The sequence below is a fragment of the Lineus longissimus genome, chromosome 7 (assembly GCF_910592395.1).
Source record: "Lineus longissimus chromosome 7, tnLinLong1.2, whole genome shotgun sequence".
Taxonomy (NCBI): Eukaryota; Metazoa; Nemertea; class Pilidiophora; order Heteronemertea; family Lineidae; genus Lineus; species Lineus longissimus.
In genome coordinates, this window is record NC_088314.1 from 14695767 (window position 1) to 14718923 (window position 23157).

Sequence of the window (23157 nt, forward strand, 5' to 3'; positions counted from 1 at the left end):
CCAGGAACCTGCAATTCCAACAAGTACAATTGCGAAGCACGAGGGATAGTTTGAAAGGTTTAAGCCCCATACATTAATCAACCCTACCATGTAGAATTTCTCAAATCCTATCCAGCTTAGCCTTCGGAATTCATTTTGCCTATTTCTAGGGAGTTCAGCATCACCACAGATTACGTCATGGACGGCAGCGAATGTCTCACACAATCAGCTGTTTTCATAAGTTTTCAAATTATTAGTATCAACAGGAAATCATTGATAATAAAGAACAAACTTTTGAGGTTGGCAAAAAACCGGACCGATTTTTCTCAATATTTCCCTATTTTCGATGTTTCTAAGGTTTAGTAGCCCATATTACATAATCATATGTTTGTCCTGCATAAAACTTTCTATAAGTGATATTTGTGACAGTATCCCTCTACAGTACCTAACCTGCTTTACAGTAATTGCAACATTGTATAGTGGTACCATCTGCGTTAAGCTAATGTAACTAGCACGAGAGATGCGGGAAGCAAGATGGCTGATGTAAACATGTATTCATAACCTTTATCAAAAATATAGAACTGTATCTATATTTGTATCCTTACGTTTATACCAACGATGCACAAGAGTTGGATGAATAAAGTAGTTATTGTTGGTATCGTAAACAGTTTTAAAAACAACAGTTTGACAGCTCCCGCGGAACAAACAATTTTAAAGTCCAAATTAGTTTCAGTTGTATTTTTCTTCAACTCCTCTCTCTTTCTTATCCTATTTTCGATACTGGTCTTGGCTACCTATGGTGAAGCGTAAAGATTTAGGAGAGTTGGAACTCCTCTGGTGACAGACAAAGTCCAAATTGTTATATAATGCTTGTGTCGCTCTTTACTGAGGTGTATCCTCAATTTAAATCGTACTGCACCGAAGACTCCAAATCAAGACTCCTCAACTAAAATACAGAAAGTAGAATATGAATATCGCACGAAAATAAACAAGAAGAACAAGGATGAGTTCTTTGCGAGATTGATTGATATCCCTGTTGCCAGAAGCATTGAACCTACGGCTTCTGTAGTGTAAGTAGGCCTGCAGGTACGGATGCAAATAGTGTTTTACGCATTCGTTACTGACAGAAAGCTATTCAGGTTAGGGGGTTTGAAACTAAATTGAAAGAAATGGAACAAGATCAATCTGTGAAAGAATTATTAGTCATCTGACTTGAAACTGCTCGTGATCAGGTGCTAGCAGATAGGGAGAACTTGTCATCGAATTTAATGCATTGACAGTTCATCACACTGAAGTGAAAGCGAAAAATTTTGAAATTCTGAACGAAAATAAAACCGTCCTATCCTTGAAATACCAGAGTGCCAAAAACAAAGAATCAAACGATAAATATTTGTCAGAAAAAGCCCTTACCTCCTAAAAAGCTGGCCTGCCGCATTCTTTCTCTTGATAATTGTTCTGTATCGTATCTACATTGAATCGTCACAACCAGAGACACTTTTCGTGGTCTGTCAGGTGGTGCCCTCTAGGCGAAATTGTAGAACCAGTTTTTCCCTAGAGGGGGGTTAATCAATAGCTCATAAAAACATTGCGCACATTTTATAGTTTTTCCCGCTGTCATCGGAGAAAACATCCGATAATTCATGTAATTCATGAATTATTCACCATCAACTTTCGTGAGTCGAAAGTGAATAGTCTCCCAGAAGAGATAAAGACAATGCCGGCCATGGTAAACTTACAGGCTTAAAGTTGAGCACCAGACTATACCACCAGACACGCCACTCGTTGCTATGCTTTGTACAATACGCACATGTACATGATGTACACACAGTAGCCTGGAAAGGCAGTAGCCTGGAAAGGCAGAAATGGCATGGACTATGGAGCATCTCATTTGAGTGACTGTGTGCATCTTACTATCAATTGATTATCACGAATTGTCGCCTGCTGATATCATATGGAACTGGTAGATTCTTCCAGGCATTGCAGAGTGTAGACATTACCTACGTTGAAATTTCTACGAATCGAATCGGAGTGTGAGACTTTTATGAGGACAGTTTTGCTAGCCAAATAAGTAGCAGCTTTACCCACTCATTGCTGACACTGTCAGGACGTAGTAGCCACTTTACTCGATTGTTGCTGACGCTGTTCGAAAGTTGGGCCATGGTATTAAAAGAACCCCACCCACCATAATTCACATGATCATCAATGTACAGCTGTAAGATCTATTGCATGCCTATAGTATACTACATTCTATATTCTATTTTGTAAATTTTGGGTTTGTCTACTTTACGAAGGTATTTTCTTGTTTTCTCTTTTCAGGACTTATAAGGTGAAATGCACTTGCGGTTTCCTCCTCACAGGTGACCGGAAAAATGACTGCCTTGTAATCACAAAAGCGGATTGGGTCCACAATCACACAACAGAAAGAAAAGATTTTCTGATGAATCCCGAAATGCGGCGGCTCAACAAGGAGCACGAAGATCTTGAAAAGTTGATGGTAAAGATGTTTGTGCCACCGAAGGTGTTTAGCGAGACACTTATGCAGGTTTCGGGGAAAATGTTAACCCTCTTAGACATCAACAATCTGAAGATACGCATCAACAAGGAAAATACGAAGGGCGCATCTCATCTTTCTTAGTTAGTGGATGTACTAGACAGGATTTTACAGGAGGAACCGGACGTGTACATTGAGCTCACTTTGGACGATGAGGGGAAAATAACGAATTTGTTTCTGCAGTACGACCATTAACCCTTTTCTTATGCATTATCTATTAGAAAATACCCCCAAACTAGACCTATTGCAGCTAATTTTTGGCACCAGTTCCCGAATTCTTTTTGAATACTATTGATGTGGAATTGAAAGATGGGGCCTTAAGCCATATTTTCCATAATTTTTATTTCCCCAAAATATTCTTATAGGAGGGTAAGGGGTGTCCCAAAAATGCTCTACACCCCATTTTTGAAAAAAGTGCCATATTTGAGACAAGATTCCTCAGCCATTGCAGGTCTTTGGCAAGTGACCTTTACATGGATAAAGCTTACTATATTGCTTTTCAATTTAAAAAAAAAAAATCCAGGGAAATCTTCTGGTTTCTTCAGCGGGCCCGACTGCGCGTTCCTCCGGGGTCCCCAACCGGAGACCATATAAAGCATATATCTCTGGATCCCATTATGAATCCCTCCCAAAATATTATTTGAGTATTAGTGAGACCTTTAGGATATGAAATTTACCATTTCCCCCGCCCACCCCTTGATTTTAATCCCTTTGGGGCCGAGTAGCCCTTTCGAGAGATAAGGGATCACGTCCAAAGTCCGCACGCAAATATTCGCTGGGCGAATCGGGGCGAAAATTCGCCTGGTCGAATATCGCCACACTCATTCGCCTCCAAATTGCTGCCTGCTTCGGCGATTCTATTTTTCCAGGCGAAAATTCAGACTGAATAAAAATCACAGGCGATATTTTATTTTCTCCTAAATCAATAAAATCGCGCCTGATTCGCTATCGCCGGCCATCGGAACAGAGTGAATATCATGCATGTCATGCGAATTTCGCCATCAATTCGCCATCAATTCTTTCCCGCTCAATCAACTAACGATTCTCGGCCGTAGTTTGTATTTCTAGTTTTAAATATTGAAAAATCATTTTCAATTTATTTAAAATCAAACAAGACTTGCTTTGCTTCGTACTCTGTACATTCCTTTGTTTTATATACATTGAGTATATAATTAAGGACGTGTACTGAACTATCAGATGCTTTTATCCCCGGGAAATCGAAGACTACGAATTACCGGCCACTGCTTGAAACGAAAATGGCGTCTAACGAGGATGAAAACAACATTGGTGAGTCATTTTTGTTAGGTTTTGAAGAACTTCAAAGTCTTTTTTGCAAGAATTTTAGACTTGATCGGATTATCAGATAATGCGGTCTTTTGTTGATCATGCCGTCATTGGCTGCATCATACTGACAAACATGCAATGTAAGCTGTTGATGAACTGCCAAAGACAAAGTCACAGCTCGTCTATCACTCAGTGATTCACTGCATGCATGCATGCTTGTGTATGCACATAGGCCAACACTCAACACCTAGACATCAATTATGACTTTCACATAAATTGTCGTCTGCTCAAGAAAATTCATAGATAATTGCTGCGCACTGGGTAAATTTTAAATGTGACCACCGTGAAAACTCGTAGGCCATGGTCACACACAGTCATCGCCAATAGGCTAGACCCTTTTTATACACCAGGCGCCCCGGCAGAAGAAGTCATTGCGGGCTCAAACAAACCTAAATGTAGGCACAAAGAACCAAATATCATTTGTTGTTCGGTCATGCAGTCTTTTGTTTGCTGCTTGTTTGTTGTTGCCTTCAGTTCAGTGACTTCTTCTTCTAAACTACTCGACAGTGTCTTCCTCCGCCTGGTTTGTTGGCTTCTTATTACTTCTGACGTGTTCTGATCGTCACATTTCACTTGTTTTGGCTCTGATTACTCTTCGTCGAAAAGGCCTATTTGATATCATTAGTATTGCTAGTTCGTCATCATTGCTGAATTGGTTTGAACTGTTTTACCGACCTGTATGATACACAAAGAAGGAATCGCAGTTGAATATTGAATCACATGAAAGTTGCTGGGCATCAAGATCAGCCTCTGGCTTTCCTGCTTTGAAGCAGGCATGCACTGATGGCAGTGATGCAATAGTATGTTCACAGAATTTATAATTGGTATTTTGTACCAAGGCCCCTTGAGAGTTGTGGTCTTTAACAATTCTGACCCGGCAGTGTTAGTATTCTTAGCTACTTTCTGTTATTATTTATCTTACAGTAAAACCCCTCTAAAAGTTACTCACTCATTGCCAAATTGTAAAATCTTTAAATGAAGTTTTATGTAAAACTTATAACAGAGGATGTCACTCCAATCGGTTCATTTTTGCCTTGCACCTTTTTTCCTCTTCCTCAATGACGGAAAGGGTATGGCAACTGTTATTATTAAAAAAATGATATTGTCCTGTCAATTTGTATCAAGTTTTACCCATGCATTATTTAACTGTGAAGTGCTTTGGTTAATTGAAACCAATCAGTTGCACCTATACAGCGCTTAGGGCTAACATTCATATTTTGCCATCTCTGGCAGCATCAACCCATTTAGAAAACCAATTATGAATTAGGGCAAAGTGCCTTTTTCAAGAAAATATGAATCAGCTAATCAAACCCAGTTCTTCCTGATTATGTGCCCGGCACTCGACCACTATGCCATTGATCTCCCTATGACAACTTTATTATCTATCTATCACTGATAGGACCTGACTCTGGTCTACACATGAACATATTGATACTAATGATAGGACAACAAACATGAAATAATAAAAACCATTATATTCAAATTTATGTTATTGTTGATGTTTGCATTTGCATATTTTTCGTTCTTATCATTTTCTTTATATCGTTATTTCACATTCACAAGTTGTCCCTGACTGATAGGCAGAGCAGCGGGTTAAATTGGCCATCTTCGAGTGACTAGTATGCACAGGAAGGGCACTGGGTCATGTAAGATTCCTAAATTCATTGTAAAAGCATGAATAATTATCTAATTAGGGCTAGTGATTCCTAATTTTGCCATATCCCTTTGTTCAATCATGTATGTATTTTTTTTTACTTCAATAAAGTCTGATATATATATTTCAGTTGGATCGAAGCAGCTAATAAAATGGCTAAGGGGGTTTGACACAGCAGCTGCAGATGATTGGAGATGCGCCCATCTTCGAAGATGCTGAATTCCCATAATGTCCACAGAATTATTTTTGTTCTTTTCAGCATTATTAAAGAAAAAACCAGCAAGTTTGAAGTCGTTTCTTTTTGACGTGAATTGGGCCTACGAAGAGGAGAGTAGGCAATATTTGACAAACATGAATTGCAGTTAGCACATTTCACATGAACTTTTCTTTAACATATTTTTTTTTCCCTAAAATTTACTGCTGTTACTTTATCGTTAAGCTCCCTGCATTCCCTTCCTTTCCCTCGCCTCCATTTAGCGACAATACTAGTCGTTACACCGACTCATCCCTCGAACGTGGCTGTCGCAGTCAGCTTCAGAGGTTGATATAAATGTAAACTAAGAATCAATTGTGGAGGCCAAGGTGAGTTCATTTGCTTTAAAAGGCTAACTATTTTCAAGTTAAGAGACATTCATTATTGGTTCATACTTATATACACTATGTTTTTGGTTTTTTTCTGTAATTTTTAGATTGCTGAAACAACTGATCAACTTCAAGAAAGTGCCATTGACTGTGAATGTAAGTACTATTTATAACTATTTTGAAATCATATAATTGAATTGATTTATACAATCCATTGAACAGGGCTCTTAACAATTACAAGCTGAATATATTAAAGTGAAGATAAAGAAGAGACTGAAGCATTACTAGTAAATTATCAATCTATTGATTTTTTTTATTTACAAATATTCCTTATTACAGTTCTCGGCGACCCTAACGAAGAAAAATCAAATGTGAGTATATCTTTTTTTTTAAAAAACATTCGTTTCACCCAATCGTCCCTCGAACGTGGCTGTCGCAGTCAGACTCAGAGGTTGATATAAATATAAACAAGGAATCAATTGTGGAGGCAAAGGTGAGTCCATTTGCTTTAAAAGGCTAACTATTTTCCAGTTAAGAGACATTCATTATTGGTTCATACTTATATACACACTATATTTTTGTTTTTTTTCTGTAATTTTTAGATTGCTGAAACAACTGATCAACTTCAAGAAAGTGCCATTGACTGTGAATGTAAGTATTATTTATGACTATTTTGAAATCATATAATTGAATTGATTACAATCCATTGAACAGGGCTCTTAACAATTACAAGCTGAATATATTAAAGTGAAGATAAAGAAAAGACTGAAGCATTACTAGTAAATTATCAATCTAATTAATTTTTTTATTTACAAATATTCCTTCTTACAGTTCTCGGCGACCCTAACGAAGAAAAATCAAATGTGAGTATATCTTTTTCTTTAAAAAACATTCGTTTCACCCAATCGTCCCTCGAACGTGGCTGTCGCAGTCAGACTCAGAGGTTGATATATATGTAAACGAGGAATCAATTGTGGAGGCCAAGGTGAGTCCATTTGCTTTAACCCTTTCGGGCCAGATCGTGCCGCACGGCACGATGAAAAAACCTCCCTCACGGCCGGATCGCGCCGCACGGCACGATATGAGCTGTCTCATAGAATGCTTCGTTTCGCTAAGTTATGAGCAGAGTCTTCCATTTATAGACACCCTAGTGTGAATCGACGGCTTCTGGGGATTCCCCTTTCTTTTCATAGTGAATTGATCGGATTGGAGGCAAAGCGGCAAACTTTGTGTAAAAAACATCGAATTTTCGCATTGTTTTTGATGGATTTTTTTCAAAATGGCGCATCTGATGACTGTAGAAGAAGTCTAAGATGAGATTATTGAAGACAATGATTCAGATGACGAGGACTTTGTGGAAGAACCAGACGGTAATTTCGTTGCAAATAATTCAGTATCGGACCATGTAGATCCAGTGTACATGCATGCACAGTCAGATGGGGACAGTGGTGATGAGGGTGATGGGTCTGATTTGACCCCTGAAAGTGATGTGGAGTTGGCCGATAGTCACTTCCCCCATCATTACTAAGCCTATGAACCTGGTAATGAATCCCCTGAACAGGATACAGATGATGATGATGTCCCTGGCCCTGCCCCTCGCCCTATCATCATGCCTGCTGTGAACCCTGCTGCCCCCCTCCCCCCAGCTCACGTTTTGTCCTCAGATTCTGATGATGATGATAATGATGTCCCTGTTGCTCCTGCTGCGCAGGTCGAGGACGTGGTGGGGCCGGCGCAAGAACTAGAGGTGCAGGTGCCAGAACTAGAGGTGGGGGTCGTGGCCAAAATCCCCTGCAGCTCCAGCTCAGCCCCAAGGTCAAGTACCAGCCCAGGGAGGACGGGGGAGGGGGCGAGGACGAGGACGAGGGAGGGGGCGAGGACGTGGAGGTCCCCAACCAGCCCAACAAGGACCCAATTGGCAAGATGACGCACATGAGGTTCCTGATTGGCTCCCAAATCTGGCCTGCCCAACACCTGGAAATCCCAGCATAGACTGTGCTAACTTCAAACCAGTGGACTTTTTTTATCAGCTTTCCCTATCGAAATGATCCGCCACATCAAAGATGAGACTAATCGGTACTTTCATCAGTGGTGGCGAGGAAAGGAGGCTGAAGCAGCAAGAACTGGTGCTGATGTTCCTGATAAAAGAACAAAAGCTGAATGGGTGGATACAACAGATGCAGAAATAAAAGCATTTATTGCTGTGATGATTGTAATTGGAAATAACAAGAGACCACGGTTCAAATATTACTGGTCATTGGAATGGCTCATAGATATGGTAGGATATGGTAGCACCGTTATGCGGCGTGATCGCTTCATGGTGATTCTCAGGTTTTTGCATGTAGCTGATAATACTAGAGCAATTCCCAGAGGGAATCCTGGGCATGACCGCTGTTTCAAGATTAGACCTATGCTCAGGATTCTAGTCCCTCAATGGCAAGCAGTGTTTTTCATCGATAAGTGTACCAGTATTGACGAGGGCATGATTGGATTCAAGGGCCGAGTTTACATGAGACAATATATGCCCAAAAAGCCCACCAAGTGGGGGTTGAAGGCCTGGATCCTAGCTGGATCAAAGACTGGGTTCGTCTATAAGTGGCAGTTGTACACTGGTAAAGAAGGAGACCAAGTTGAGGTGAATCTGGGCCAGAGAGTTGTTCTTGAACTTTCTCAGATTTTGCTCAGGGGTCATGAAGTCTACTGTGACAAATTTTTTACTTGCTATGAGCTGCTGGAGACCCTACAGGGCAGGGGCATTGCATGCTGTGGAACAGTTAGGTCAAACAGGGTATCCAACCCTCAGGAACAGAAGGACTTCACTGTCAAGAGGCAAGGAAAAGCTAACCTTCAGAGACTGTCGCCTATCTTCAAGCGCTGCGGGGATATCTTGGCAGTATCATGGTATGACAAAAGGCCGGTGACAAAGTTGTCACGCAATCATACTTCTGAAATGGTTACCAAAAGGCTAAGGGATAGGGAAGCAGAAGGAGGATACAGACGAATCGAGAAGCCTCAAGCAGTGGTGCAATACAATTAGTACAGGGGTGGAGTCGATCTCAATGATCAGCTGAACTTGTATAGCAATAGCAACATGGTGAGGAAATCCATGAAATGGTGGAAGAAAATTTTCTTCCACCTCCTTGTGACTACAATATCAAATGCCTACATAATGTACAGACTTACAGTTCCAGTGGACAGGCAGAAAGAGGGACATTTATTCAGATTAGAAGTGGCCAAGGGATTACTTGAAGGGTAGGAGCGCGTACACATCGTTGCCTGACCGTCCATCCTTAGGACCAAACCCTATGAGAATGTCAGGGCTTCACTTCATTGAAAGAACTGAGAAGGGACGACAGGACTGTGTGGTATGCACAAAAAGGGAGAATGCAAAGTATGTGAGGAGATCCCAATCCATATATAGGTGCTATATATATAGTTCAAAAGCAGAATTAGGATACTTTTGAAATAGAAATAAGCAAAGAAAGCAAGTTTAGAAGGTAGGACACATTTATTTTCCACAAAACAAGTTACTTGCAAAGAAAAAAAAATTGAAACAGGATGATGATGACAAAATCCTTTTTTTATGACAAAATCCTTTCTTTTCTTTTTTTTTGAAATTTTTACCTCGAGGGATCACACCATCTAGGGTCAAAATTTCAGGGGTCCTTCCTTTTTTCTTTGCAGGTACCTGTCCATACATGCCTTCTGACTGTATTTCTTTGGTTACATGTTATCACATTCAAAAAAGAAGCAGTTTTGCAATGAAACAAAAAAAATGCGAATTTTGCATTTTTCTGCATTTTTCTGCATTTTTCGACTTTTTTTGCGCAAATTTGGGGGGGGTCCCTTCAACCCCCCCAATTTTTTTGTGAGGGGATCAATGTGCAAACAAATTACATTTTCAGAAAGTTCAGACAAAATGCTAAAGAAAGTTCTATACATGTTTGGGGTTTCCATCACTGCTTCTGCTCTCAAATTTAATTTGAAAATTTCATGTAGCTTTTCAGTAAAATTATCAAAATTAATTCAGGCTGGGAGCGTGCATTAATTTTAATAAATTCAGGCCCGAAAGGGTTAAAAGGCTAACTATTTTCCAGTTAAGAGACATTCATTATTGGTTCATACTTATATACACTATGTTTTTGGGTTTTTTCTGTAATTTTTAGATTGTTGAAACAACTGATCAACTTAGTATTATTTATAACTATTTTGAAATCATATAATTGAATTGATTACAATCTATTGAACAGGGCTCTTAAAAATGACAAGCTGAATATATTAAAGTGAAGATAAAGAAAAGACTGAAGCATTACTAGTAAATTATCAATCTAATGATTTTTTTTAATTTACAAATATTCCTAATTACAGTTCTCGGCAACCCTAACGAAGAAAAATCAAATGTGAGTTTATCTTTTTCTTTAAAAAACATTCGTTTCACCCAATCGTCCCTCGAACGTGGCTGTCGCAGTCAGACTCAGAGGGTGATAAATATGTAAACGAGGAATCAATTGTGGAGGCCAAGGTGAGTCCATTTGCTTTAAAAGGCTAACTATTTTCCAGTTAAGAGACATTCATTATTGGTTCATACTTATATACACTATGTTTTTGGGTTTTTTCTGTAATTTTTAGATTGCTGAAACAACTGATCAACTTGAACTTCAAGAAAGTGCCATTGACTGTGAATGTAAGTATTATTTATAACTATTTTGAAATCATATAATTGAATTGAAAGAAACGTCCAATGTGAGTATATCTTTTTCTTTAAAAAACATTCCAACATCAGGTATTACAACTTTTGCAATTACAAAATTGAAGTTGTTGCCACATGAATGAAAAAATTCTGCATAATTTCCATTTACAGTTACATGTGATGCAAGAAAATCGCTTCTCGGCCTATTGGCTAAGTATCAGTAGTGTCGGAAGCCGTGCGAATATCACTGATTTGGACGACGAGGGTGTGATTAGAGCGATGGAGGAAGTAGGACCGATCGGAGATGAATACATCAGCAAAGTAATAGCAGACTGTACTGTAAGAATACAGTGTCATTTTACCGCGTACAGGAATGACATCAAAAATATACTAAAGGAAAACGGATTAGAACAACAGCATGGGATAAAATCGATTTATCAGAGAGATGCAAACAGAGATTACTTCGTGGTATTCAAACAGAAATCCGTGGCAGATCATTTTGTGTGTTTAGGACAAATAGTGTCCAAGTGTAAAGCCAAGAAAGTGGTAATATTTTCATCGGTAGGACAAGAACTAGTTAAGTTGAGAGTACACTGGCTACCGACTTATGTATCTCATAGTTACCTGGAAAAAGTATTCAGTAGAATTGGTAAAGTGGTTGAAATCAATTCAGAGGTGGTGCAAGTACAGGAGTATGCAGTGGAAACTGGGATTAGGAGTGTATCAATAAGAATACATGAAAGAAACAAGGGATCTATAACGCATCGAATAAAAACAGCAGATGGATATTCGATGCTGATTACGTGTAGGGGCCGGTTACCCTTGTTTTTGAAGTGCGACCGCTTGGGTCATAAGAGGCAAGATTGCCCTGAGAATGACAGACCGAGGTCTTACGCAAGCGCGGCAAAGACACGATCCACTCATGAGATGAGGATAGAAGAACAATTGATTCCGGCAAAAAGAGCAGCCGCGAGTACCCATGCGAATCCCATCTTTGAAGAGAATTTTAAGAAAGATCATGAGATGGAATATGAAGGATCCCTTGTTTCTGAGGACGAAGACGACGAGATGCTGTCTGTATCGGAAGAGGAAAGTGAGAAGGAAGATGACACGGTCGAGCCCTTGAAAAAAATGGATAATGATGAAACACCCCTACTGCAAACCGAGAGAGAGGAACTAACGAATTCAACCACCACGCCCTTAGAACAAAGGATTCCACCCGGCCAAGAATCACCGTCACACAAGAAAACAAAGATCGATGAAGGAAGTATTTTTGACACTGACGAGGAGGAAAAAGGAACGTAGGACTGTTTATTAGCTTGTCCGGACTTTTCAAAAAAGGACTATTCTTTTGATTACTGGACTGTTGGACTGATTACGACCACCTCGGCTTGCCCACGGACTACGATATTGTTTCTCCCTTGGGAGTTATTAGTAAGTATGTGTTACCCGTTACACTTTGACATGTGGATTGAAGTCTCCTGAGGCAAGCACCTCTCTAAATGACACCCTCTATAAAGGACACTGCAACAATGACGCTGCGCCGTAACGACGTCGCGATGGCGTCATCATTTTTTCAGCGCTGTGCTAGCCCAGGGTACAGAAATCTCGCCCCTCGCGGCTCCTTGTGTATATGTTGCCATGTAAATGCACCTGGAGACGAGCTTGATATATTTCCAATATGGATACCGTTTGTCCGGTTCAAATCTGTCAAGATTTGTAGAAGTTGGAAAAATCGGAGGATAAAGGTGAGTTTTGCCCACTAAGTACACCAAAAGCGAAGCATCAGAAATCGTTCTTAACTATCCAGTATGCAAGTATGCATATTAAACTATCATTTTATTAAGTTTTATGGCGATCCAAGCTTCCGTTCACCATTTCATGGTAGCCGCCATTGACCCTACCACAGCTGACGAACATGGAAGCGTCAGGAAAATCGCCTTCGTGACCTCATTTTCTGAGCTTCAAACTTCGTTAATTTGGGTGTTATCGCCGAAATATCGGCAAAATATTGAAATATGATTGCTATATTACATAAAAGATGATGTTTGAAAGAATAGTTTTGAATGGATGGAGAGGATTGAGAGGGATTTTGATCTGATATGTTCACCTATTTATTGATACCTGATTGGCCGCGCTCGGGTCATCCCCATATTTTCGTGACGTCATTGGGATTCCAGTCTTCTGATTGGTCAGTGATGACGTTGCGCGCTATTTTTAGTAACAAAAACAAGCCAGTGATGACGTTGCGTGCTATTTTTAGTAACAAAACAAGCCAAAGTGACTGACACGTGGGAATCCTGGTGCATGTAAACAAAAGGCTTTTGAATAAATGTTAACTCTTTTCTTTGCAGTTGGCTGTGATTTTTTAATGGACCTGTCTGCTCATGGGTAAACAGTATGGATGAAGAGAGTTATTCAGGTGAGTAGACTAATCCTAAGGGGTAAATTTGATTTTCGGTGTTAGATTTAGACTAGCCGTACCTGGTACACTGGTACTGTTCCCAAGCATTAATCGGATAATGATTTTATTTCTTGGTATTCAGTTTACAATGTCTCTTTGCAGGTTTACTGCCCATTCCGATGGATCAGCAGCTGAAGAATGCAGAGGATCTTCGTCACTACATTTCATCTTTCAAGACCCAAATGGCTGATGATGACACGTTACTTACATCAAAGATTCAAAATGGATTCGTTATTTATTTGCATTCTTTGAACAATTCCGACATGCATGGGAAGGACTTCACCAACACGGCAAAAAGGCTAGTTCAGATAGCAGGGAAAAATGTTTCAATCAATTGGCCTAGTGACATTAAAGCTGACACTGGTAAAGGTTCTGTGACATCCTTATTGAACTGACTGAAAAAAAAGAAGAACTTTACTCGTGACAGTGCTCATATCTTTGAAATATTGCATGGTGAATTCCCAATTCCGTCTACCGCTCCGGCTGCTACCGACATCAGTCCTGCATCCCCATTGCCACAAGCTACACGGTCTAATGTTGGTGAGCCATCGCCTAAGAAGTTAAAAACAGACAGTGGGAAGTGTGTTCAAAAGCGAGTTAAAATAAAACAGTTAGTGTCTCTAAACCGAAAAAGAAAGCGAGAACTTGATGATTCCTTAATTTTGAATGCAGATGTGACAAATTTACGTTACTCTTTTGCTCGGAAAAAGGAAATTGAAGCAACACTGCGTGCCGATCGTCGGAAATTGAAGAGAAGGCTAGCCAGAAGTCTGAGAGCGGTGTCGCGACTTTCAAAGGGTCTACGTTCATTAACCAGTAGGCCTACACGCAAAAAGAAGAAAAGGCATGGGTGCAAATGTTCAAAAAAACTCTTAGGTGTTGACTAAATTCAAAAAAATGTGTTGGCAACTCAAACTTGAAAATGAAATGGCCAGGGCCATTGTGCTCACCTCATGTGGAGGAAAGATGGATAAAGAGGATGGTATTGTGTCATGTAGTGTTAGGTTTGATGTAGGTCCAAGCAATTACAATTTCCCCAAAATGGCCAATTTACAGTACATTCGACCTCTGTGACCTTGAAAAGTTGGTCAAATCAAAGAAGACCCGGGTGATACATTGAATGGTTGTTAGAATTAGATGTACCTATGATATAAAATTGGTGCCAATCGGGTACTAGGAATAATGGCATTTTGATGAATTTAGGATTTGGCCCCCTCCCTGGAGGCCAAACGGCAAATCAGATCGCACCAAACTTCGGTACCTGAGATCACCTGACCAAAGGGTACATGTGTACTTAATTTGTGATCAATAGTCATTGCAGTTAAGAAACGTGCCATAGTTACGTCCTGACGGCGAATTTACGTCATTTGACCTCTGTGACCTGGACAAGAAGGTCAAATTAAAAACCTGTGTGACATATACTGTATGGTGGTTAGATGTACCCATGATATCAAATTGGTGGCAATCGGGCAAGAAGTTAAGGAATTATCACATTTTTAAGGTTTTTGGATTTTGCCCCCTGGTGGTCAAGTGGTGAATCATATTGGACCAAACTTCGGTCCCTGAGATCACCTGACTAAGGGGTAAATGTGTACCAAATTTGGTATCAATAGTCATTGCAGTTTAGAAACGTGCCATCGTTACATCCTAACGGCCAATTTACACCATTTGACCTCTGTGACCTTGAAAAGGAGGTCAAATCAAAAACCCGGAGGATATATGATGCACCTTTGCTAGAAGTACCTACCATATTTTTTTCAAAATTTCCCGACTACTATTAAGGGAGATATTGCATATTTTCACTTTTAACGTTTGGCCCCCTGGTGGCCAAACCATGAAACGAATCGGACCAAAACTTGGTCTCCAAGGTGTCATTACATAAGGGTACATGTGTACCAAGTTTCAACTCAATAGCTCTAACAGTTACGAAACGTGCCCTGCTAACGGACGACGGACGACGACGACGACGACGACGACGACGGACGACGGACGCCACGGTATGGGATAAGCTCACCTCTGCTAAGAGGTGAGCTAATGATAGACTCCAAGCTGTATTAAAGGATGAAGAAACTTCAGAATCCAAGGCAGAAATTCAAGTTAGAAAAGATGGAAAAACCTACAGTTCAGGATATCGAAAGGCTGCATATTCATGTCTATTACACCAGGTTCCGGTGCAGGAGGCATCAACTGTCATGGCTGAAGTTGTCCACGACATCACAGGTGCTGTACTGTCTGCAAAGGCAGATACCTCCACAATTGCTCAGATGGCATATGAAGTAGGAATTCTCAGTGATATTCAGGTGGGGGAAGCTATTGTATTAGCAGAAAATCTCACCATTGGTTGGGATGCCACCTCACTAAGTACGGAACATGTCAACGAGGTGCACCTCATGTTCCCAGGGGCAAATGGCAGTGATCCTTACGGTCTTGAATTGCAGGTCAGCTCATTGGCAGGTGGAACAACTGATGACTACGCAAAACATATAACAGAAGCCCTACACGATGTCGCTGATTCGTATTCAGAGTTTCATGGAAAAGACCAACTTCAAACAAGATCAAAAATTGCTAGTAAAATGAAAAATACTATCTCTGATCGGGTGTCTGTGAACCACTGCGCAAGAAAGCAAATCACAGCTGTTTCAGCTAAGCCTAAACATGACATCGAAATAAACCATTCTGCCTACTAGCCTGCTGCCCAACGATTGGTCCATGCGAAAAGCCTGTTAACCGCTATGTAAACATTGTCGCCAATACAAATCTCACACATTATCGCAATACCCATTCAGCCAAAGGGTTAATGCATTGGCATCGTTCAAACATCAGCGCGCTTCTGTACACGTGCTTGAATAAGATACGACGGTTTTCATTGGCTCATAAGTTGTGTCACATGACCATTCACCCGGCTTGAAAATTTCATGAAATTTGGACCAAAATTAACGAAACAGTGGCGATTTCCATGTTTTTTATAGATTTTTCGACAAGTTACAGATTTCGGAATTCTTCAAGACTAGATAGCCGGGTAGGCATAATATCATATATCATAAATACCCCGGCTGTTTTGCATAACTCATTTCAGTTTCGTACAGAATCGTGCGTATATTCTGAAATTTCTCAAACTTTGATCTGCTCAAATTCAAAATGGCCGACTTGCAGACGGAGATTGAGATGGGGTGCCAAGTTCATCGTACAAGATCGAATTCCCTTGATCGTTATTTAGCAAAACGAGTTACTTCCAGTATTCATTTAAATCTTTACTTTTAAAATATATATCTATTTTATGTTAGTTTGCTGTCTATTCATGCAGAAAATGCATTTGAAAAACAAATGTCTAAAAATAGTTGAGTTTTGAAGTTCGATGGTCGGGTCTATTTTGGTGAAAGGGGTACAGCATGGGTAATAGTACAATAATAAGTCATGATCGTGCTTATGAACAAGCCATGAGTTAGCATATACCATAGTTTATGTTGAAAATATCTTTACAGATGTAATTGATAAATACAGTCTTAAGAATTCGCCAAATATAGAAAAGTTCTTGGTATATTATCCACCTGTTAGCAAAATGAACTCGCCCATTGACCCACATTCCAGTTTGTTGTGGTATTTTTGTACAGGGTGATGCCAAAACAGTGCCTTTTGTTGACTGGTAAACATTCCTTCAGTTACTAAAATGCCTTTTTCTTTAATTTCAGCTGGTTGCATGGTGTGTACTGCAGATAACTTCTCGACTTAATCCGGCTGATGTGATGCTTTAGTTGATTCGAGAGGCTACATGTATATAGGCCCAGTACGTCGACATCATTGATTCGGCAGTGAACAAGATAAGTGGTAAGTTAAGGGATGTTTCCCTTCATCTATGTATTCACAAACAAATAATTGAAATCATTATACTGTATTCCCATAGGCTTTGTATGCATGTATTGATTAAAAGAAAGTTAAAGTTGAAACTTCTATAGCAAGGAATATGAAGATGTGAACTTTGTATTATTATTTTTTGAATGTATGAGTCTATTGAATGTAAATTAAATGCATATTGTGAATAATTAATAATAATAATATTGTGTACATTGAAATCATGACTTTTAATTTTTGTGTACTGGTACTGCCTTGATATGTTGTCCTCTGTGACTGTTGTCTCATCTCTCGGAATAACAAGACCCCAAGCTGGATGAGACACCTACATCCCCTGCATATAAAAGATAGGTTGTGACATAATGTCCTCTGTGACTGTTGTCTCATCTCTCTTAATAACAAGGCCTCAAGCGGGATGAGACAACTACATCCCTTGCCTATGATAATAAAGGTTGTAACATATAATGTCCTCTGTGACTGTTGTCTCATCTCTCGGAATAACAAGGCCTCAAGCTGGATGAGACAACTACATCCCTTGCCTATGATAATAAAGGTTGTGACATGTCCTTGGTGACTGTTGTCTCAACTTCATTCCCGGAATTACAAGACCCCAAGCTGGATGAGACACCCGTTGTCCTGCCTATGATATCATAGGTTGTGACCTGTCGATTTTTGCAACTAACTGTCTCATCTTGGTAGGCCTACAATAGGACACATTTGTCCTGCCTATATATACTATAGGTTAAGACCTGTTCTTTGCGACTATATGTCTCATTTGTGTACAACAGGGCACCAATCTTTCATACCACAACATAAGTAATGGGCATGGCATTTTCAAATGACGACCATTCTTCACAACGAATAACGAAGTAGGCCCTTTTAAAATGCCTTTTATTTGTCTTTGCCTGAGTGCAAACCTAATCTAATCACAGCCATACAAAGCTATGTTATATGCAGAATATTAAAATGCTTTTTACAGAAGAATTGGTATCTGGGCTGAAACATAATAGAGGTGCAAACAATCATCAATATTTTTACAGAAAAACTCCATCAAAGTCATCTTTTATACACTACACAGTGCAGGCCCAAGCCTATCCAAGATGGCAGCCGGAATATAATACACAAAGCTTGGTTCAGGTCAAGTTGGTTCTAATAAACGCATGCAATCTTAATTACTACTAACACAATTAAGGGGCATACATGGGTGGATTCAGGCCTTTTATGTAATCCTTAAGCGGTTGGGGTGAGGAACTGGGTTGTTTATTGGGGTAGCAATTAACACCTTCATGCCAGCACCTCCCTAAAAAGCGGCGTCTGGTGCCGTCTGATTAAACTTGCATTTCTATTCTAGCTGAAACAGCTGTGAAATAGAACAGGACCTTGAAATCAGCTTGTTGGAACTTAAATGCAACGTCCATCCATTGGATGGAATAGCTGGGGCATCAAGGAGCACATTGCGAAAATTTGACAGTGAAAATGGTGTCAAAGGAGACTGTTATGGCAAATCATGTGCAGCGGATAATCTCATATATGCGATCTCAAAGATGCGTTACAAGAATGGAGTGGGGGACCCTAAAGGTTTTAAAACTTATGTTGCTAGAGAGGGCATCAAGTCCAATCTAATAATTAGGTACGTTGGTAACCGCCTTCATGTGATTTTCCATCTGGCAGGTGTCCTGGTCCACCTTCAGCCACAGCTCATGGTATATTTCACAAAGGTGTGTAACAGTACAAACAGTTTGAGGACCGCAATCGGGAAAGATTATGCCAATCCTTGTATCATGTTGGATCTGAGAGCACTCGGACTTCTGGGGAAAATATTGACCGGGCCATGGATGACCCTTTTCTATGGCAATGCAGAAAAAAAGTCCAATCTAGAAGTTGTGCCCGAGTTGAAACTTTGTGTCTCAAACTTGAGAGAATTGGGTACTAACCCAGAGAGTGTTCTTCATCGGACCACTGATGTCTTTGATCGTGAACTTTCTGCTGATGACGAAGTCTTGAAGAGCCTCCAGGCAGAGGTTGATCCTGAAAACCTGGACAAGTTTGTGTCCATTAGGGGACTGTTGATTGACTCCACACTCAAAGTGCTTGAGCGCCAACTTGCAGATTACCTCTCCGGAGAGCTGTCAAACCCTACTCCATCCATGGTGGCTCAAACAAAGTCTGCCCCTATCCATAATATCTTTTCAGAAAGAGTGTTGGGAATTACTGATGCCCAGTGTAGACGTGCCCCCAATGCCACAAGCGGTTTTATTGACGGCAAAGTCAAGGGTTCTAAAAACAAAACTCTTCAGTGGCTGAATGAGAAATCAAGAGAAGAACAGGAACAGTTGGTGTCTTATGGTGTGAGACAAGGTAGAAGAATGCGTTGTATTCGAAGACAACGCGAAGAAATGAAGAAAAAGGAGTACATGAGAAGACAATCAAATCTTTCACTGACTTTTGCATTCTCCTCCTTGATGCCTCATCCCTGTCATGTTTTTTTTTGTCCTGAGTGTCAGCCCAGTAAAATTCCAGACCATCTCACTAAACTGAATGTACCCGAGGAGCAATGGGATATTTTGTCAAATATAGTTCTGGACAAAAACAGTTTAGTTGGACGATACATTGACCATCTATGGTATCAGGATGAAGACAATGTCCTCTACCATGGCAAAGTTTTGCTGTTGAAACTTCCGAAGGCTGGACATTATACAAGGTGTCATACTGGGGGCAGGATGAGTCGGAGGAGGATGGAGAGAATTTTCGGATCCCAGTGGTCCAATTCCTGACTGACCTTATCCTTGAAGACCTATTTTTGGTCTAGAAATGAAGAATGGTTAGTTTAAACCATAAATCACTTTCAGATCTTTCTTCTCTAGCTCAAGGCATTGCATTTTGATATACAACATGATGGGGTTCGAGCAAATTTCTGTGCCGGTCTCCAAATTCCAAGATGGCCGCCAGGGCTACAATATGGCCGCCTGTGATATTATTAAACTCTTTTCTTCTCCTCACTATGGCTACTTACCTTTGAAATGGTAGTTATTGAGTGTTTTCTATGCTAGTTTCCTCATTTTTATGGTAAAATGCTCTTAAATAGTCTGATTTATTGGAAATTTTTTGTCTGCGTTTGACCTTGACCTTGAGGTCATCAAGGTCACGCATCATTGAAAGGTGACAACTCTCCGATCCCTCCCCATTCAAGGAACACATCCTCAAAGGTGCATGAAGCTAGGCCTAGTGGTTTAGAAGTACCAAGCTGCTCAACACATTTAAATTGCCCAACTGCACCTTAAATACCGCCTGCACTTGAAATCCCAATGAACACCTTTGAGTGAGTATTGCAGTAGAGCAAGGCAGCAAAGAAGGTCTGATTTTTTAACAGTGTTATGCACTGAGCCGTTGATATCTTGGAGTTGCTTCATTAGGAGGTTTAGTTGCTGACAAAGGTTTGGACAGGGGCCAATGTACATCATCCATGGAAATCAAGACCATAACAGAGTATTATTTATAACAAGAGGCCCAAGGGCCTGGCGCTCAGCTGAGTTGTTGCTGCGTTGTTCGTATATATTACATTACTCGTCAAACTCTACTAAACTAAGGACTCAAAGCCTAAGGATATTAGCTTCTTGATGTGTAACAGTGAATTACGGTAGATTGGCGCAATCTACTTCAAGCAAGCTCCACCCTTGCAATGTGTGCGCAAACAGATAACCAACCTATATTGGACCATCAATTCTACACACAGCAACATGATTCATCCTCAGCTGTTGCCATGATGATGATGATGATGATCCTTTTCGCAAATTGGTCGTCTTCTGTCTTTCTTCCATACTTTTGTGCCACCGGATGTAGTCTGCCCTTGTGGAGGGAGCCTTTCAGCACAGGACACAAGAATCCATGCGAATTGAATCACATGGAGAGACTAGCCCAATCACCCGCTATTGGCTGGGTAGAAATGGGTAAATCTCGCAGACTGGACCTTAAACTCTACTGCCGACGTGTGAGGCCGGTCTGACAGATGAGCAAGTAGGGTCCACCTAATGCAGAAGGCACCAGTTTCCCTAACTAAAAGGGTAACATTAACAAAATGCTCTACCCAACTCTATTATTGCCTAAAGGCCTGTGTACACTAGTAAAATATCAGCAACATTTTTACAACATTTCCAGTTGCAACAAATGTTGCAAAAATGTTGCGTAGTGTGTATAGAGCAAAACGCGTCTTACATTTACAACATGTTGTAAAATTGTTGTAAAATTGTTGCAAATTAAATGCAATGCAATTCTTTGTTGCATGTTGTAAAAATGTTGCAAACTCTTCAGCCAATCAGAAATAGGATTTGCGTCATGTGATCTACCTGAGGTCATGTGACTTGAACAAGAAGCAGGTATAGCAACTCTCAAGTGAGTGTCTTGCTTCGTAGGGTGATAAAACCTTTTCTAGAAGTTTCATCCATTTGCAGGAAGTTTTTGTATGACGGCTTGTCAGTCAGCCGCAACTCCTTTAACAGGCAGTGGTATGCCCCATGATCCACCCTCATTTTGATCCAGGGCCTGGTCCATATTCTCTTTGGTTATTTATTGTACCCAGAGATATTTACTTGATTTGAGCGAAAGATTGCTCCTATAGCGCCACTAAGATCGTCAGTGTCATACACTGTGTATACTAAAATGATCAAGAGGACTGGTTCCCATGCCATCATATTTACAATATCTTGAAGTATTGAACTGTGAGAATTTTGAAAGAGATCAGTCCACCAACAGCTATACCCGTGGAACTTTGGGACATTTTTTTTGGGACACCCGATATATATGCATTGAGCTGCCTCAAATTAATTGTTCCATCATTTGACCGTATATCTATATATACAGATGGATGATGAGATTTATACTTAAATTAACTCTCAATATATACCGTGCTTTGCGTGAATTTATTGCAAAAGCTGAGTTTGTCGATTTATTTCTTTATTTTTATTACTTGCTTAGAAATATCTGTAGGCCATGCATATTTGTCTCTTTTACATTTTTGAGGGCCCTGAAAAGGGCCGTATATTAATGCTGCACCAAAGGCCTAGCGCCTCCTAAGGATACCGCCCCGGATTTCTCGTGCCAGTCTATGTTGTCCGTCGTCGTTGAGATGCACACCATCACTCTTCATCTGCGACTGCCGGTGGATAGACTTAAGTTCGATTAAGTCGATTCTCTTATCTTTTCTCAATAACGCATTGATCTTGGCGACACATTTGTTGTACTTCTCGGGGACTCTATAGCGACTCTTGCTTGTGTTGAATCTTTCCATAAGCGAAGTTATGCTTGCTCGTGGCCCCTGCTTCTGGCACTTGCCGACCAGGTTCTTCAGTCGCTTGAAGACTTGTATCGGCTGGGGGGCACATAGATAAATCGTTCCCGCCGATCGCAATATGCGAAAGTCCATCGCCACCTATGCGGGAGATTTCCGCCGCCGCCTCACCTGACCCCACCGCCAACGTCAGTATGTACCTATTCCGGGACATAACTCCACCATCGCCAACGCATGCCTCCACACTGCTCGAAGACGAGACTTTACCACGCGGAGATCAGACATACATTGTTCGACCTGACGTACAAATTCCGGAGATAAATGAATCATCCATTGAGGAACCTAATTCAATTTCGCCGGCCGCGGAAGACTTCAAATTGACGTTTCAAATCGTTGACGACGGGACTCTCTGCTTAGGGTCACGTGGTCAACAAGATATTGTTATGCTTCCATCAAAGAGGGGTTTTGTCCCTGAAAGAGTAGGGCTTAGCCAACCGTTAGTTGCCCATAGGTTATGGTTTGTGTAATGTTACAACAGGAATTTTTGCATTTCCAGCAGACCAAGAATCAGCGAGATCCCAGCATGAACATGGATGCTATCGAATCAAGAATATCATATCTCGACAGCGTGTGGAGTAATTCGAATAAGAAAAAGCGACAAGATAGCATTCACAATAGCTTGCAGTCGTTTCTGTCTAAATTGACCCACCAACCGTCCATATCATCATGTGATCCTGGAGATCTTCGTAGATTCTTGGTC

The 23157-nt window shown here is 40.5% G+C and overlaps 1 protein-coding gene across 1 annotated transcript; it reads left to right on the top strand.

The window, feature by feature from the left end:
• Positions 1-8154: 8154 nt before the first annotated feature.
• LOC135491591 (piggyBac transposable element-derived protein 4-like) lies at positions 8155-9147 on the top strand. Its single transcript, XM_064777564.1, has one exon. The coding sequence runs from the start codon at positions 8155-8157 to the stop codon at positions 9145-9147; it is 993 nt and encodes a 330-aa protein (XP_064633634.1).
• The last annotated feature ends 14010 nt before the right edge of the window (positions 9148-23157 follow it).

What these genes read in the sequence shown, in the direction of transcription:
- LOC135491591 (XM_064777564.1), top strand. Translation starts at nt 8,155, where the DNA reads ATGATCCGCCACATCAAAGATGAGACTAATCGGTACTTTCATCAGTGG.